This window comes from Notolabrus celidotus, unplaced genomic scaffold (assembly GCF_009762535.1).
Source record: "Notolabrus celidotus isolate fNotCel1 unplaced genomic scaffold, fNotCel1.pri scaffold_89B_arrow_ctg1, whole genome shotgun sequence".
NCBI lineage: Eukaryota > Metazoa > Chordata > Actinopteri > Labriformes > Labridae > Notolabrus > Notolabrus celidotus.
The window spans coordinates 221,919-241,149 of NW_023260448.1; the positions used below are offsets into that span (position 1 = coordinate 221,919).

At 43.1% G+C, this 19,231-nt stretch overlaps 1 protein-coding gene across 1 annotated transcript in view; it reads right to left on the bottom strand.

The window, feature by feature from the left end:
* The window catches only part of LOC117809958 (heterogeneous nuclear ribonucleoprotein L-like), a 20,770-nt gene extending 1,944 nt beyond the window's left edge, over positions 1-18,826 (bottom strand). The window contains exons 1-5 of the mRNA XM_034679465.1: positions 18,766-18,826; positions 18,492-18,664; positions 13,927-14,111; positions 3,094-3,212; positions 16-313 (exon numbers count right to left, since the gene is read on the bottom strand). Coding sequence (XP_034535356.1) covers positions 16-313; positions 3,094-3,212; positions 13,927-14,109 — 600 coding nt within the window. The 5' untranslated portion in view covers positions 14,110-14,111; positions 18,492-18,664; positions 18,766-18,826. The remainder of the gene's footprint in view (positions 1-15; positions 314-3,093; positions 3,213-13,926; positions 14,112-18,491; positions 18,665-18,765) is intronic.
* Between the last annotated feature and the right edge of the window lie 405 nt (positions 18,827-19,231).

Consider the following 19,231-nt stretch of genomic DNA (forward strand, 5'->3'; position numbering starts at 1 on the left):
AGAGAGAGACATCACCTCTAAAAACAGGGCCAGGTTTAGGTAGGTGTTTGAGAGCCGGGGTTCTGCTGGACTCACGGTGGTGATGGGGTACAGCGGGTTCTGCACAGACAGCAGCAGGACCTTGTTCCTGCTGGTGGGGTCGTCGGCGTTGGTGGGTCTGGTGATCCTCTGGCTGGTGGAGAAGTTGAAGAAGGCCTGCTGCTCGGCGATGCAGACGGCCTCTCGGGCGCCGACCGACACACAGTGCTCGGCGTTTTCCACGCTGCCGAACTCCACCAGAGCCTGGCGCTTAAACGGCATCATCATCACGTAACTGGAGACAGAGCGGACGCGTGAGAGGAGGCGGGGCTTCACTAACATACAGACCAGGTCTCTGTAGTCACACATCTATGTACCTGTTCTTGTAAACATGTTTACTTCTGCTGTACAGGTGCATTTCAACCAAGAGTCCCGGGATCAGAACTACTGTCCCCTGAACTAAAAGGTTCCTGGTCCCCCATTGTTGTCTGTGTTTGGACCGCGGGCTGAAGTCCCGGGTAGATTGTGTAAATCAGGCCAGCACTACACCACCAGACCAGTAGAGGGCAGTAACACCAAGATGAAAAATTGAAAAAAAAAATTTGAAAAAAAAAATTGAATAAATTTTGACAAAAAAAATTTGAAAAATTTTGAAAGAAATTTTTTGACAAAAAACATTTTGAAAAAAAAAATTTGTGAAATAAAAATTGACAAAAAGTTGACCCGGAGCTTCCTTTTGAACTCAAAAAGCCGTGATCGCAGAGATCGGCCGGTGTTTTGGTTTAAACGGCGACCCTGTTAACTGGAGACTCTCAGCCGGATGCATCCCTCATAAACGTCTTTAGACCATCATTAAATATCTGATGAGGATATTTTGAAATCTTAATAAAAACTAAACTAGTTTGCATTCCCAGGAACTCCCTCTGTGTTTCAACAGCTGTGTAAACTCCACAAACACTGACACGTTCAGCTGAAGGTCTCCAGTTTACAGGGTCACTTTTAAAAGCGGAACACCGGGAGGAGAGACGCATTCACGGTGGGCTGAGAGAAGACTACTGTTACAAGCTGCTAAATCAAGAGAATCACAGATGGAAAAAACAATGACTGTGAATGGTTTTTGGAAAAAAAATGAAAAAAACATTTGAAAAAATTTTTTGAAAAAGAACTTGAAAATACATTTTGAAAAAAAAAATTGAAAAAAAAAAAAAAAATTTTTTTAAAAAACTGACCCAAAAAAATTTGACTTTTTTTTTTTTTTTTCTGACAAAAAATGTTTTTCAAAAAAAAAAAAATTGACAAAAAAATTGACCCTGTCCAAAAAATAAATTTTCCTCAAACTTGAAATTGTGCTCCAAAAGCAGAAAAACATGAAAAGTGAAAATGTTGTGCCTGCGGTTAAAAACATGGAAAAAGCAACGAATGAATCAACACAAACACTGACACGTTCAGCTGAAGGTCTCCAGTTTACAGGGTCACTTTTAAAACCGGAACACCGGGAGGAGAGACGCATTCACGGTGGGCTGAGAGAAGACTACTGTTACAAGCTGCTAAATCAAGAGAATCACAGCTTCTTCTTTTGAAAAGTACACACACATACAAACAAGATAGAACAAATAAAAACTAATGAAAGAAAGAGAAATCAAGAGAATCACAGATGGAAAAAATAACAATGACTGTGAATGGTTTTTGGAAAAAAATTGAAAAAAAAAAATTTGAATTTAAAAAAAAAAAAAAAAAAAAAAGAAAAACATTTGAAAAAAACATTTGAAAAAAAAATTGAAAAAAAAATTTGAAAAAAAATTTGATTTTTTTTTTTTGAAAAAAAAAGACCAAACATTTTTTGGACAATTATGACAATTGTTTTTTTTTTTGACAAAAAAATGTTTTTCAAAAATTAAAACTTGACAAAAAAATTGAACCTGTCGAAAAAATACATTTTCTTCAAACTTGAAATTGTGCTCCAAAAGCAGAAAAACATGAAGAAAAGTGAAAATTTTGTGCCTGCGGTTAAAAACATGGAAAAAGCAACGAATGAATCAACACAAACACTGACACGTTCAGCTGAAGGTCTCCAGTTTACAGGGTCACTTTTAAAAGCGGAACACCGGGAGGAGAGACGCATTCACGGTGGGCTGAGAGAAGACTACTGTTACAAGCTGCTAAATCAAGAGAATCACAGCTTCTTCTTTTGAAAAGTACACACACATACAAACAAGATAGAACAAATAAAAACTAATGAAAGAAAGAGAAATCAAGAGAATCACAGATGGAAAAAAAAAACAATAACTGTGAATGGTTTTTGGAAAAAATTTGACAAAAAAAATTTGACAAAAAAAATTTGACAAAAAAAATTTGACAAAAAAAATTTGACAAAAAAAATTTCAAAAAAAAATTGAAAAGAAAAATGTTGACAAAAGAACATTTGAAAAAGAAAATTGTCCAAAAAAATTTGGAAAAAAATATTTTGCCAAAAAACTTTTTTTCCAAGAAAAAAATTTGAAAAAATAAAATTTGAATTTTTTTTTTTTTTGAAAAATTAAAATTTTGAAGAAAGAAATTTTTAAAAAAAAAAGATTTTTTTTTTGGCAAAAACAAAATGAAAAAAAAAATCGGCAAAAAGTTGACCCGGAGAATCCCAGCTTCTTCTTTTGAAAAGTACACACACATACAAAAAAGATAGAACAAATAAAAACTAATGAAAGAAAGAGAAATCAAGAGAATCACAGATGTGTGTGATGTTATTGTGGACGGAGGGAGGAATAAAAACACTGAGGTTAATCTACCAATCAGACACGTTCAGCATTACAGGCCCCGCCCCTGAAAGTCCCTGGACCTCTTAAAAGTACTACCCCCCTAGCAGGGGCTTTTTAGGGGGGAGATTATCTACCCCTGAACTAGATTTAGACCATGGGTCCACCGGTCCAAACACACGTAGTTCAGGGGTAAAGTTCCTCTACGGGGACTGACTCACTTCAGGGGACAGCCTCTAGTGGACATTTGGGGAACTGCAGTTGTTGGGACCTCAGTATTTAATTAAAGGGACATATAGAGAGGACTTTAAAGGTCAGTGGTTACCAGATATTGCCGAACTTTTCGAGTGCCTCCACCAGATCAGCCTCCACCACGGCGTCACAGAGTCCTCTCACGTGGACCACTGGAGACGGGGGGATGCGGTGACTCTCCTCCACAACGTCCTGAAGAGAGAGGAGAACCAGAGTCAGTTAAAGACCCACGGCCCTGGGACTGATCCTGAACTACATCCTGTTGTTGCAGACTGGAGTGTGTGTCGTTCTGTCAGCACACACACACACACACACACACACACACTCTGTCACCGCGTGTTGGTGAGAAAAAAGTCAAGTCAGTTACAGGTGGAAAATGTTGCAACAGCGACGCAGACACAAACATGTTGACGTGTTTGTGGAGCGAGGTGGAGCGAGGTGGAGCGAGGTGGAGCGAGGTGGAGCGAGGTGGAGCGAGGTGGAGCGAGGTGGAGCGAGGTAGAGCGAGGTTGCAGAGGTTGCAGAGGTTGCAGAGGTTGCAGAGGTTGCAGAGCTTGCAGCCTGACCCGTTTCTGCAGCAGGTGGAGGCTGAGCGCCAACGACTGCAGGAAACACGCTGAACTCTGCAAGATGAGATCTGAGTCACACCGCAGTCCAACACCTCAGGTCTGCTCTCAGAGACTCCTACACTCTGTTTCCTCTGAACGTGTCATCACACCATCATCAGAAAGATCGTCCTTACACAGAAATACCTCCAGACAGAACTTCTGTTTACGTAAGAGATCACAGCTTCTGCTCGAGGAGGGGGACTCCATTACCAGATACACACTCTGATCAGACACAACGTCCCACACTAACAGCTCAGAGGTAGACCAGTACCCTCTGAGCCTGCAGCAGTAAAACAGGCTTCTTCCCTTGAGTCTGTGGCTTTAAATCAAAAGTTGATATCTATCAAACCGACCAATCAGAGCGGAGGTAGAGCGGCAACTCCTGAGCTCTGTGAGGTTAACTTCCTGTCATCATCATCAGTGTCGACACCAACCAATCAACCGATCCAGTTCAGAGGTAGATCATCAGCTCCCATGGTTCACTCCGGATCAGGTCTTTCTGGGTCTCTGAGGAGAGTTCCCGAAGGTCCGTGTCTCTGGTCTAAAGGAACTCAAGTTTCCTCCTCCTGCAGCAGGTCCACAGGCTGTAACGTAACCCTTAATGGATCAAAGTCAGTCCACTAACAGGTCTGGTTTTGGTCCCTGATGGATCAGAATGAGTCCACTAACAGGTCTGGTTTTGGTCCCAGATGGATCAGAATGAGTCCACTAACAGGTCTGGTTTTGGTCCCTGATGGATCAGAATGAGTCCACTAACAGGTCTGGTTTTGGTCCCTGATGGTTTAGAATGAGTCCACTAACAGGTCTGGTTTTGGTCCCTGATGGATCAGAATGAGTCCACTAACAGGTCTGGTTTTGGTCCCTGATGGATTACAATGAGTCCACTAACAGGTCTGGTTTTGGTCTCCGATGGATCACAATGAGTCCACTAACAGGTCTGGTTTTGGTCCCTGATGGATCATAATGAGTCCACTAACAGGTCTGGTTTTTGTCCCTGATGATTCAAAGTGAGTCCACTAACAGGTCTTGTTTTGGTCCCTGATGGATCATAATGAGTCCACTAACAGGTCTTGTTTTGGTCTCTGATGGATCATAATGAGTCCACTAACAGGTCTGGTTTTGGTCCCTGATGATTCAAAGTGAGTCCAGGATCAGGTCTTGTTTTGGTCCCTGATGGATCAAAGTGAGTCCACTAAAAGGTCTTGTTTTGGTCCCTGATGCATCAAAGTGAGTCCACTAACAGGTCTGGTTTTGGTCCCTGATGGATCAAAGTGAGTCCACTAACAGGTCTTGGTTTTGGTCCCTGATGCATCAAAGTGAGTCCACTAACAGGTCTGGTTTTGGTCCCTGATGGATCAAAGTGAGTCCAGGATCAGGTCTTGTTTTGGTCCCTGATGGATCAAAGTGAGTCCACTAACAGGTCTTGTTTTGGTCCCTGATGCATCAAAGTGAGTCCACTAACAGGTCTGGTTTTGGTCCCTGATGGATCAAAGTGAGTCCACTAACAGGTCTTGGTTTTGGTCCCTGATGCATCAAAGTGAGTCCACTAACAGGTCTGGTTTTGGTCCCTGATGGATCAAAGTGAGTCCAGGATCAGGTCTTGTTTTGGTCCCTGATGGATCAAAGTGAGTCCACTAACAAGTCTTGTTTTGGTCCCTGATGGATCAAAGTGAGTCCACTAACAGGTCTGGTTCTGGTCCCTGAGAGGCTCAGGTTGCTACTCTGATCTGACCTGTTAGTGGACCCACTTTGATCCATCAGGGATCAAGTTGCAGAGGTTACAGCCTGCAGGCGGTTTCTGAGCAGACATGTGGACCCTGAGGGGTTCAGAGACCGGGTGGTTTTTATAAATACCCTGCAGGACTCTGTGGTGCAGCGTCGTGGTTTTCTCTCTGTGTGTATTTCTGAGTGAGACGCTGAGAGAGTGTAACCCTCAGAGTTGGTCCCTCAGAGAACTCAGGTGAGAAACACTTCAGCAGCACTGCACCTACGCTGCACTCCGTTACTATAGCAACGCCGGCTTTGAAGAGGAGGGAAGGTGTTACTGAAGAACTGAGACACGAAGAGGGAGACGGTTCACATCAGGGAGCTTCTCTAAGAGAGCGTGTGTGTCTGTTTATAGTGTGTGTGTGTGTGTGTGTGTGTGTGTGTCTGTTTATAGCGTGTGTGTGTGTGTGTGTGTGTGTGTGTCAGTGACAGGTCACTTCCTTCCTGTCAGGCCTGCTGTATCATTAAAGCTCTGTCTGACTCAGCTTATCCTCCTTCTCACCATCTTCATCCCTCCCTCCGCCTTCATCTTCATCACCTCCTCCTCCTCCTCCTCTTCCTCCTCCTCCTCCTCCTCCTCTTCCTCCTCCTCTTCCTCCTCCTCCTCCTCTTCCTCCTCCTTCTCTTCCTCCTCCTCTTCCTCCTCCTCTTCCTCCTCCTCTTCCTCCTCTTCCTCCTCCTCTTCCTCCTCCTCTTCCTCCTCTTCCTCCTCTTCCTCCTCCTCTTCTTCCTCCCTGACCCTGCACTGTAAACATTAGCTGTGTCAGTCGCTGAGCTAACAAGCTTTTAAAGCGGCTAACAAGGCAGGATGATTCATCATTTATGAAGTGTGTGTGTGTGTGTGTGTATGTGTGTGTGTGTGTGTGTGTGTGTGTGTGTGTGTGTGTGTGTGTGTGTGTGTGTGTGTGTGTGTCTCTGCTGAGCTCCTGTAAACTGAGCACTCTCTGATGGATGGAGGATGGTGATCACTGTCTGTGATTTTGAGGATGTAAAGTTCAGAGTCTGGTTAGCGCCCCCTGCAGGCTGCAGAGTTCACTACAGACCAGTTAAACAGTAAGGATCAAGACCACGAGGTCTCTGAGGTCAACTACTACCAGAGTTCTGTCCATCTGTCTCCACTGAGTCTCAGTTTCACTGTAACTGTCTCCACTGAGTCTCAGTTTCACTGTAACTGTCTCCACTGAGTCTCAGTTTCACTGTATCTGTCTCCACTGAGTCTCAGTTTCACTGTATCTGTCTCCACTGAGTCTCAGTTTCACTGTATCTGTCTCCACTGAGTCTCAGTTTCACTGTATCTGTCTCCACTGAGTCTCAGTTTCACTGTAACTGTCTCCACTGAGTCTCAGTTTCACTGTAACTGTCTCCACTGAGTCTCAGTTTCACTGTACCTGTCTCCACTGAGTCTCAGTTTCACTGTAACTGTCTCCACTGAGTCTCAGTTTCACTGTAACTGTCTCCACTGAGTCTCAGTTTCACTGTAACTGTCTCCACTGAGTCTCAGTTTCACTGTATCTGTCTCCACTGAGTCTCAGTTTCACTGTACCTGTCTCCACTGAGTCTAAGTTTCACTGTATCTGTCTCCACTGAGTCTCAGTTTCACTGTACCTGTCTCCACTGAGTCTCAGTTTCACTGTAACTGTCTCCACTGAGTCTCAGTTTCACTGTAACTAACAAGTCACACTACAGTCAGCTGACATATGTCTGACTACATGAAGCCAAAATAAACAGATGTCTTTGAGTTTTGACGGACGGCTGGATGGATGGACGGACAGATGGATAAATGGATGAACGACCCTTCCTCCCTTTCTTTACAGTGAGAGCATGAATGATTCACTCCTCTCTCAGATGTCTGTTCTCTCACTCCGTGCTCAGCTTACTCTAACACCTCTCCGTTTGATCCTCCATCCATTAAAACTTCAGAAACGGAGAGATCAAACGCTCTTTGATGTCGTCTGAAGTCTGGAGCGAGCAGAACGTCTGAGAGCCAATCAACAGCTCAGCAACAGATTCACCGAGCAGGAGGAGAACCAAGACGACTGCAGAGAGCATACAGAGAGAGCTGTAATCTGAGATAAACACAAGGAGAGAGACGTCAGAGCTCCTCACTGAGACGACAGAGCTCCTCACTGAGACGACAGAGCTCCTCACTGAGACGTCAGAGCTCCTCACTGAGACGTCAGAGCTCCTCACTGAGACGTCAGAGCTCCTCACTGAGACGTCAGAGCTCCTCACTGAGACGTCAGAGCTCCTCACTGAGACATCAGAGCTCCTCACTGAGACGTCAGAGCTCCTCTCTGAGACGACAGAGCTCCTCACTGAGACGTCAGAGCTCCTCACTGAGACGACAGAGCTCCTCACTGAGACGACAGACCTCCTCACTGAGATGACAGAGCTCCTCACTGAGACGTCAGAGCTCCTCACTGAGACGACAGAGCTCCTCTCTGAGACGACAGAGCTCCTCACTGAGACGTCAGAGCTCCTCACTGAGACGTCAGAGCTCCTCACTGAGACGTCAGAGCTCCTCTCTGAGACGTCAGAGCTCCTCACTGAGACGACAGAGCTCCTCTCTGAGACGACAGAGCTCCTCACTGAGACGTCAGAGCTCCTCACTGAGACGACAGAGCTCCTCACTGAGACGTCAGAGCTCCTCTCTGAGACGTCAGAGCTCCTCACTGAGACGTTAGAGCTCCTCACTGAGACGTCAGAGCTCCTCACTGAGACGTCAGAGCTCCTCACTGAGACGTCAGAGCTCCTCTCTGAGACGTCAGAGCTCCTCACTGAGACGTCAGAGCTCCTCACTGAGACGTCAGAGCTCCTCACTGAGACGTCAGAGCTCCTCACTGAGACGTCAGAGCTCCTCTCTGAGATGTCAGAGCTCCTCACTGAGACGTTAGAGCTCCTCACTGAGACGTCAGAGCTCCTCTCTGAGACGTCAGAGCTCCTCTCTGAGATGTCAGAGCTCCTCACTGAGACGTTAGAGCTCCTCACTGAGACGTCAGAGCTCCTCTCTGAGATGTCAGAGCTCCTCACTGAGACGTTAGAGCTCCTCTCTGAGACGTCAGAGCTCCTCTCTGAGATGTCAGAGCTCCTCTCTGAGACGTCAGAGCTCCTCTCTGAGACGTCAGAGCTCCTCTCCTCGCTCAGGCAGAGCGCTGTCAGAGACGAGTTCATGTTTCTACCCAACGCCTGCAGGTTCATCCATCCACCCATCCATCCATCTCTCTGCAGGTACGTCTGAAAACAATCAGCTGAATCAGTCTGAGTGAACCTGCAGAGTAACCGGGACACAAGAGAAGAGACGAGAGGAACACCACGCTCCCTTTCATGCAGGCCGACAGATGGCCTCACTTCCTGCTGAGAGCGGGCACTTCCTGTCCCTGCCAGAACCTGACAGAGAGGCCGTACCGCCTCGCCGAGCAGGAGAGGGATGAATGAACACGCCATGATGGGTCTTATGTCTCTAAATCACTGCCAGCTTCATGACTCAGACGTTCACCGCCGTCTCTGATCTCAGTAGCCACCCCCTGATCTCTGATCTCAGTAACGACCCCCTGAACTCTGATCGAGGTCTAAACGCTCAGATCAGACCGGGCAGAGACCTCCAACAGAACCGGATAACGCGGCTCGTACGGTTCTCCAACATGACTCTAGGGGGGGTTGGGGTTTCTGCCTGTTAAAGACACATCTTTAATGTGTTAGATCAGAAGTTCAGCTCTCTGTGAGCTCACCCACTCTTTCTTTGAACCAGGTCTACCAAACAGTCTGAGCGCGCTGCAGGTCAGACCAGTTCCACACGGAAACCACAAAAACTGTAAATACATTCACAGCTCCTCTTCGTCCCACGTCAGAGCTCCTCCTCTTCCTCCCACGTCAGAGCTCCTCCTCTTCCTCCCACGTCAGAGCTCCTCCTCTTCCTCACCTCAGACGACCTCACCGAGGAGTTATTCTTATGACTGTTTATTTCAGCTCATGTTTGAAGGTCACCTTGAAGGACAATCTGAGGTCACATTCAAAGACCTGAGTCTGGCCCTCTGGCTGAGTGCGCCCCATGTACAGACTGAAGTCCTCTCAGAGTGAAGCTCTATCACAGTCTACATGTCCTCTCAGACTGAAGCTCTATCACAGTCTACATGTCCTCTCAGACTGAAGCTCTATCACCGTCTACATGTCCTCTCAGACTGAAGCTCTATCACAGTCTACATGTCCTCTCAGACTGAAGCTCTATCACAGTCTACATGTCCTCTCAGACTGAAGCTCTATCACAGTCTACATGTCCTCTCAGACTGAAGCTCTATCACAGTCTACATGTCCTCTCTGACTGAAGCTCTATCACAGTCTACATGTCCTCTCAGACTGAAGCTCTATCACAGTCTACAAGTCCTCTCAGACTGAAGCTCTATCACAGTCTACATGTCCTCTCAGACTGAAGCTCCATCACAGTCTACATGTCCTCTCAGACTGAAGCTCTATCACAGTCTACATGTCCTCTCAGACTGAAGCTCTATCACAGTCTACATGTCCTCTCAGACTGAAGCTCTATCACAGTCTACATGTCCTCTCAGACTGAAGCTCTATCACAGTCTACATGTCCTCTCAGACTGAAGCTCTATCACAGTCTACATGTCCTCTCAGACTGAAGCTCTATCACAGTCTACATGTCCTCTCAGACTGAAGCTCTATCACAGTCTACATGTCCTCTCAGACTGAAGCTCTATCACAGTCTACATGTCCTCTCAGACTGAAGCTCCATCACAGTCTACATGTCCTCTCAGAGTGAAGCTCTATCACCGTCTACATGTCCTCTCAGAGTGAAGCTCTATCACAGTCTACATGTCCTCTCAGACTGAAGCTCTATCACAGTCTACATGTCCTCTCAGACTGAAGCTCTATCACAGTCTACATGTCCTCTCAGACTGAAGCTCTATCACAGTCTACATGTCCTCTCAGACTGAAGCTCTATCACAGTCTACATGTCCTCTCAGACTGAAGCTCTATCACAGTCTACATGTCCTCTCAGACTGAAGCTCTATCACAGTCTACATGTCCTCTCAGACTGAAGCTCTATCACAGTCTACATGTCCTCTCAGACTGAAGCTCTATCACCGTCTACATGTCCTCTCAGACTGAAGCTCTATCACAGTCTACATGTCCTCTCAGACTGAAGCTCTATCACAGTCTACATGTCCTCTCAGACTGAAGCTCTATCACAGTCTACATGTCCTCTCAGACTGAAGCTCTATCACAGTCTACATGTCCTCTCAGACTGAAGCTCTATCACAGTCTACATGTCCTCTCATACTGAAGCTCTATCACAGTCTACATGTCCTCTCAGACTGAAGCTCTATCACAGTCTACATGTCCTCTCAGACTGAAGCTCTATCACAGTCTACATGTCCTCTCTGACTGAAGCTCTATCACAGTCTACATGTCCTCTCAGACTGAAGCTCTATCACCGTCTACATGTCCTCTCAGACTGAAGCTCTATCACAGTCTACATGTCCTCTCTGACTGAAGCTCTATCACAGTCTACATGTCCTCTCTGACTGAAGCTCTATCACAGTCTACATGTCCTCTCTGACTGAAGCTCTATCACCGTCTACATGTCCTCTCTGACTGAAGCTCTATCACCGTCTACATGTCCTCTCAGACTGAAGCTCTATCACAGTCTACATGTCCTCTCAGACTGAAGCTCTATCACAGTCTACATGTCCTCTCAGACTGAAGCTCTATCACAGTCTACATGTCCTCTCAGACTGAAGCTCTATCACAGTCTACATGTCCTCTCAGACTGAAGCTCTATCACAGTCTACATGTCCTCTCAGAGTGAAGCTCTATCACAGTCTACATGTCCTCTCAGACTGAAGCTCTATCACAGTCTACATGTCCTCTCAGACTGAAGCTCTATCACAGTCTACATGTCCTCTCAGACTGAAGCTCTATCACAGTCTACATGTCCTCTCAGACTGAAGCTCTATCACAGTCTACATGTCCTCTCAGACTGAAGCTCTATCACAGTCTACATGTCCTCTCAGACTGAAGCTCTATCACAGTCTACATGTCCTCTCAGACTGAAGCTCTATCACAGTCTACATGTCCTCTCAGACTGAAGCTCTATCACCGTCTACAAGTCCTCTCAGACTGAAGCTCTATCACAGTCTACATGTCCTCTCAGACTGAAGCTCTATCACAGTCTACATGTCCTCTCAGACTGAAGCTCTATCACAGTCTACATGTCCTCTCAGACTGAAGCTCTATCACAGTCTACATGTCCTCTCAGAGTGAAGCTCTATCACAGTCTACATGTCCTCTCAGACTGAAGCTCTATCACAGTCTACATGTCCTCTCAGACTGAAGCTCTATCACAGTCTACATGTCCTCTCAGACTGAAGCTCTATCACAGTCTACATGTCCTCTCAGACTGAAGCTCTATCACCGTCTACATGTCCTCTCAGACTGAAGCTCTATCACAGTCTACATGTCCTCTCAGACTGAAGCTCTATCACAGTCTACATGTCCTCTCAGACTGAAGCTCTATCACAGTCTACATGTCCTCTCAGACTGAAGCTCTATCACAGTCTACATGTCCTCTCAGACTGAAGCTCTATCACAGTCTACATGTCCTCTCAGACTGAAGCTCTATCACCGTCTACATGTCCTCTCAGACTGAAGCTCTATCACAGTCTACATGTCCTCTCAGAGTGAAGCTCTATCACAGTCTACATGTCCTCTCAGACTGAAGCTCTATCACAGTCTATATGTCCTTTCAGACTGAAGCTCTGTCACAGTCTACATGTCCTCTCAGACTGAAGCTCTATCACAGTCTACATGTCCTCTCAGACTGAAGCTCTATCACAGTCTACATGTCCTCTCAGACTGAAGCTTTAAACCCTGAACACTTCAAATTAAACAAATTAAAGGATCAGGAGAAAGTTTTAATTTTTGGGGTAAAGTCGGAATGAAAGGTGAGTTAAGTTCAAAAGGTCAAAGATGTTATTTCACAATAAAAGTCGTAATATTACGATAAAAAGTTGAATCATAGAGAATAAAGTCGTAACACTAAGTTGGATATAAGAATGAGAATAAATTATGAATCTGTTAAAATCAGTAATTCAACATGAAGGAAGTAAAATAATTAAGTGTTAATTTATGATGTAGTTGAAATAAACTCGGAAGAAGATAAAGTCTCTAAAATGTTAAATTTTACAGCAAAAAGTCAAAGAATTAAATTATAATTTTATGAGTAATCGTGAATCAGATCAGAAAAACGTTGCAAGATTTTAGAAAACAAAAAAATGTATTAGACAAAAAGTTGAATTAAAAAAAATAATGTTATACATTAAAATAATACATTTTGATTTTAAGAATGAATTTAGTTTGTAATTTCAATAGAATTAAATAATAATTTTACAAGTTCAAGTCGAGTCAGATTTTAGAAAACTGTGAAAAATTAATTTAAAAAAGTCTTTAAAGAAAAAAAAGTTGAATTTACAAAAACAAAGTGATACATTGAAAAAGAAAATGTGATGTTTAGAATTAATTTAGTTCGTAATTATACGAGTTAAAGTTGTATTAGTCGTGAAAAATGTCAGAATGTTTCAGAAACTGTTTAATTTATATTTTAATTTTAAATGTTGATTTCACAAAAATAAAGTCATTCATTTGAAATAAAGTCGTTTAGTAAAGTTGAATTTTAACGTAAGACTTTTTCTTGTGAATTATAAACTTTTACGAGAACAAAGTCGTAAATTCACGATAAAAAGTTATGTACGAATAAAAATGTTTTATAAGTTAACGTCGTGTCAAACCAGAACAAAGTGACACAAAGAGAAAAATAAAAACAGAAGTTTTAATTTAAAATAAAGTCGTGAGGAAAAGTTAAGATTTTACATACAGATATTTTTAGGAGAATAAAGTTGAAATGTTGTATTGAGAGGTTTCAGCTCATCGTTGATCATCTGATTGATCTGATTTATATTTGTGTTTATTTTTATATATTTTTATATTAATATATTTATATCATCAGAATGTTATACAATCTTTCACATCCGGAAATAAAACAAATATTAAATGAATTAAATTAAAATAATGAGGAATAAATTTATAATTTATCTCAGAAGTCCAAACATTGTATTTTCCAGCCTCCTCTCCCTGTATTTAACATTTATCTTTATTAAACATCCTGACTGAAGGACATAAAGACTGTTACAGCAGCAGCCTCTCACAGCGCCCTGACCTGTCACAGTTATAATAATACAGACCATAATAACCACAGCCTCTGGTCCTGTACACCTGTCAGGTCTCATGTAGAGAACACAGTGTGTGTGTGTGTGTGTGTGTGTGTGTGTGTGTGTGTGTGTGTGTGTGTGTGGAGGAGAGTTCCTCATGTTTCTAAAAGCCTCTTAACACGTTAGAACACACTGAGCTCCCTTTCATATTTAACATTTACATTAACATTTAACATTTAGTGTTTGATATTAATGTTTGATTGTTTGAAGCAGGACCATGATCAGAGACAGAAACATCCTCCTCACCTTCCCTCCTCTCCTGCGGCTCTCTCTGCCTCCGCTCCCCGCAGCCTCTCCGCCGGGGTCCTCCTCCTGCTCCTCCCCGTCCTCCAGCTCCTCTTCCCCGGCCTCCTCCTCCCTGCGGAGCCGCTTGGCTGCCCGGTGGTACCCTCCTCCTCCTCCTCGGTCTGCTCTCTCCGAACCCTCCATCTCTGACGACGAACCAAGGATGAAGAACAGAGAGAGGAAGAGACGACTTGCTCTCTCTCTCTCTCTCTCTCTCTCTCTCTCTCTCTCTCTCTCTCTCTCTCTCTCTCTCTCTCTCTCTCTCTCTCTCTTCAGCTTCAAAGATAAGGAAATACACGGACGTCTCACTCTGCCACGACTTCCCTGCAGTGGAAGTCACTGCATTAAACCAGACATGACTCTGTAGTGGAAGTCACTGCATTAAACACAGACATGACTCTGTAGTGGAAGTCACTGCATTAAACACAGACATGACTCTGTAGTGGAAGTCACTGCATTAAACACAGACATGACTCTGTAGTGGAGGTCACTGCATTAAAAACAGACATGACTCTGTAGTGGAAGTCACTGCATTAAACACAGACATGACTCTGTAGTGGAAGTCACTGCATTAAACACAGACATGACTCTGTAGTGGAAGTCACTGCATTAAACACAGACATGACTCTGTAGTGGAAGTCACTGCATTAAACACAGACATGACTCTGTAGTGGAAGTCACTGCATTAAAAACAGACATGACTCTGTAGTGGAAGTCACTGCATTATAAACAGACATGACTCTGTAGTGGAAGTCACTGCATTAAACACAGACATGACTCTGTAGTTGAAGTCACTGCATTAAACACAGACATGACTCTGTAGTGGAAGTCACTGCATTAAACCAGACATGACTCTGTAGTGGAAGTCACTGCATTAAACACAGACATGACTCTGTAGTGGAAGTCACTGCATTAAACACAGACATGACTCTGTAGTGGAAGTCACTGCATTAAACACAGACATGACTCTGTAGTGGAGGTCACTGCATTAAAAACAGACATGACTCTGTAGTGGAAGTCACTGCATTAAACACAGACATGACTCTGTAGTGGAAGTCACTGCATTAAACACAGACATGACTCTGTAGTGGAAGTCACTGCATTAAACACAGACATGACTCTGTAGTGGAAGTCACTGCATTAAAAACAGACATGACTCTGTAGTGGAAGTCACTGCATTATAAACAGACATGACTGTAGTGGAAGTCACTGCATTAAAAACAGACATGACTCTGTAGTGGAAGTCACTGCATTAAACACAGACATGACTCTGTAGTGGAAGTCACTGCATTAAACACAGACATGACTCTGTAGTGGAAGTCACTGCATTAAAAACAGACATGACTCTGTAGTGGAAGTCACTGCATTAAACACAGACATGACTCTGTAGTGGAAGTCACTGCATTAAACACAGACATGACTCTGTAGTGGAAGTCACTGCATTAAAAACAGACATGACTCTGTAGTGGAAGTCACTGCATTAAACACAGACATGACTCTGTAGTGGAAGTCACTGCATTAAACACAGACATGACTCTGTAGTGGAAGTCACTGCATTAAACACAGACACGACTCTGTAGTGGAAGTCACTGCATTAAACACAGACATGACTCTGTAGTGGAAGTCACTGCATTAAAAACAGACATGACTCTGTAGTGGAAGTCACTGCATTAAACACAGACATGACTCTGTAGTGGAAGTCACTGCATTAAACACAGACATGACTCTGTAGTGGAAGTCACTGCATTAAACACAGACATGACTCTGTAGTGGAAGTCACTGCATTAAACACAGACATGACTCTGTAGTGGAAGTCACTGCATTAAACACAGACATGACTCTGTAGTGGAAGTCACTGCATTAAACACAGACATGACTCTGTAGTGGAAGTCACTGCATTAAACACAGACATGACTCTGTAGTGGAAGTCACTGCATTAAACACAGACATGACTCTGTAGTGGAAGTCACTGCATTAAACACAGACATGACTCTGTAGTGGAAGTCACTGCATTAGACACATTAAACCAGCACAGAGTTAAAATAAGATGACTCTACCAACAGTTAAAAAGTTATGGTTGCAGCAGGTGAGGTGTCACTTCCTGCTCGACACAGTTTTAAATTGAGGCGTTGTCACTGCAGATGTTTCCTCTGTTTGGAGGTCAGGTCTCCACGGTAACAGCACACCTGTGTGAGTTCACCTTGGCATATGAACTAGTGCAGAAACTCTAAACAGGAAGTATCACTGACTGTGTTTTCAACGTCACTAACGCTTTATTTTTTGGTGGTTGTTTTGCAGATGATAGGAGGAGGATTAATGCAGATGATAAGAGAAGGATTAATGCAGATGATAAGAGAAGGATTAATGCAGATGATAAGAGAAGGATTAATGCAGATGATAAGAGGAGGATTAATGCAGATGATAAGAGGAGGATTAATGCAGATGATAAGAGAAGGATTAATGCAGATGATAAGAGGAGGATTAATGCAGATGATAAGAGGAGGATTAATGCAGATGATAAGAGAAGGATTAATGCAGATGATAGGAGGAGGATTAATGCAGATGATAAGAGGAGGATTAATGCAGATGATAAGAGGAGGATTAATGCAGATGATAAGAGGAGGATTAATGCAGATGATAAGAGGAGGATTAATGCAGATGATAAGAGGATTAATGCAGATTATAAGAGGAGGATTAATGCAGATGATAAGAGGAGGATTAATGCAGATGATAAGAGGAGGATTAATGCAGATGATAAGAGGATTAATGCAGATTATAAGAGGAGGATTAATGCAGATGATAAGAGGAGGATTAATGCAGATGATAAGAGGAGGATTAATGCAGATGATAAGAGGATTAATGCAGATTATAAGAGGAGGATTAATGCAGATGATAAGAGGAGGATTAATGCAGATGATAAGAGAAGGATTAATGCAGATGATAGGAGGAGGATTAATGCAGATGATAAGAGGAGGATTAATGCAGATTATAAGAGGAGGATTAATGCAGATGATAAGAGGAGGATTAATGCAGATGATAAGAGGAGGATTAATGCAGATGATAAGAGGAGGATTAATGCAGATGATAAGAGGAGGATTAATGCAGATGATAAGAGGAGGATTAATGCAGATGATAAGAGGAGGATTAATGCAGATTATAAGAGGAGGATTAATGCAGATTATAAGAGGAGGATTAATGCAGATGATAAGAGGATTAATGCAGATGATAAGAGGAGGATTAATGCAGATGATAGGAGGGGGATTAATGCAGATGATAAGAGGAGGATTAATGCAGATGATAAGAGAAGGATTAATGCAGATGATAGGAGGAGGATTAATGCAGATGATAGGAGGAGGATTAATGCAGATGATAAGAGGAGGATTAATGCAGATGATAGGAGGGGGATTAATGCAGATGATAAGAGGAGGATTAATGCAGATGATAAGAGGATTAATGCAGATGATAAGAGGAGGATTAATGCAGATGATAAGAGAAGGATTAATGCAGATGATAGGAGGAGGATTAATGCAGATGATAAGAGAAGGATTAATGCAGATGATAAGAGAAGGATTAATGCAGATGATAAGAGAAGGATTAATGCAGATGATAAGAGGATTAATGCAGATGATAAGAGGAGGATTAATGCAGATGATAAGAGAAGGATTAATGCAGATGATAAGAGAAGGATTAATGCAGATGATAGGAGGAGGATTAATGCAGATGATAAGAGGAGGATTAATGCAGATGATAAGAGAAGGATTAATGCAGATGATAGGAGGAGGATTAATGCAGATGATAAGAGGATTAATGCAGATGATAAGAGGAGGATTAATGCAGATGATAAGAGAAGGATTAATGCAGATGATAGGAGGAGGATTAATGCAGATGATAAGAGGATTAATGCAGATGATAAGAGGAGGATTAATGCAGATGATAAGAGGAGGATTAATGCAGATGATAAGAGGATTAATGCAGATGATAAGAGGAGGATTAATGCAGATGACAGGAGGAGGATTAATGCAGATGATAGGAGAAGGATTAATGCAGATGATAAGAGGAGGATTAATGCAGATGATAAGAGAAGGATTAATGCAGATGATAAGAGGAGGATTAATGCAGATGATAAGAGGATTAATGCAGATGATAAGAGAAGGATTAATGCAGATGATAAGAGGAGGATTAATGCAGATTATAAGAGGAGGATTAATGCAGATGATAAGAGAAGGATTAATGCAGATGATAAGAGAAGGATTAATGCAGATGATAAGAGGATTAATGCAGATGATAAGAGAAGGATTAATGCAGATGATAAGAGGAGGATTAATGCAGATGATAAGAGGAGGATTAATGCAGATGATAAGAGAAGGATTAATGCAGATGATAAGAGATGGATTAATGCAGATGATAGGAGGAGCAGTATCACAGAGAGGAGAAGAGGGAGAGGACACAGCGCCCCTCAGAGTTCAGTCCGTCATGTCACAGCTTCTTTTTTTACTACAGAGCGAGACATCTTCATAATAAACAACCTTTGTGTGTTTGATTTCTCTCCTCTCTGTGTGTGTCTCTCAGACTGACACACACTGTAACATGTGTGTTTCCTCTTGATGCTGGGTCACAGAACAGTGTGGAGTGCAGTCAGACACACAGGATCCAGGACAGGGTCTGAAGGTTGATTTGGAGCGGATGTGGATGATTTTTACTATTCCAAACAAAAGGACAAAAGGAGATATTAAATATCTAAATAAACAATGTCACATAATGATGATGATACTGATAGTTCAGGAAGAAGGTGTCACTTACATCAGTAATCAGTCACTCCAGGTAAACCTCTGAAACCACATGACACATGTCAGGTTTGGAGGGAAAAAGGGGGAAACAAAGTGTTGGGGGCGTGGCTTTATAGTGCTGGGGGCGTGGCTTGGTTGATCAGGTGTGGCCTGGTGAGTTATCATGCAGGTGGAGTGGAGGCTTGTGATTTAACACAAACACTGAAACACTCTTTAACATTTACTGAGATTTATAAACTGAAGCTCTGCCTCCAACCTTCTCTCTCTCTCTGTGGTTTATTTAATCAGATCCTCTCTTTGTGGTGATCGTCCTCTCTCAGAGACATCGTGAACACAACTGCTGAAAACAAAAGTGACTTTTCATGTTGATCATTTATTTATTGCACATTAATCCTGTAATGTGTTAAGCAGGTTACAAACCTCATGTTGTTGATTTCCAGGAGGAGATTTACTCAACCACTAATCTGTGACCGGAGGAA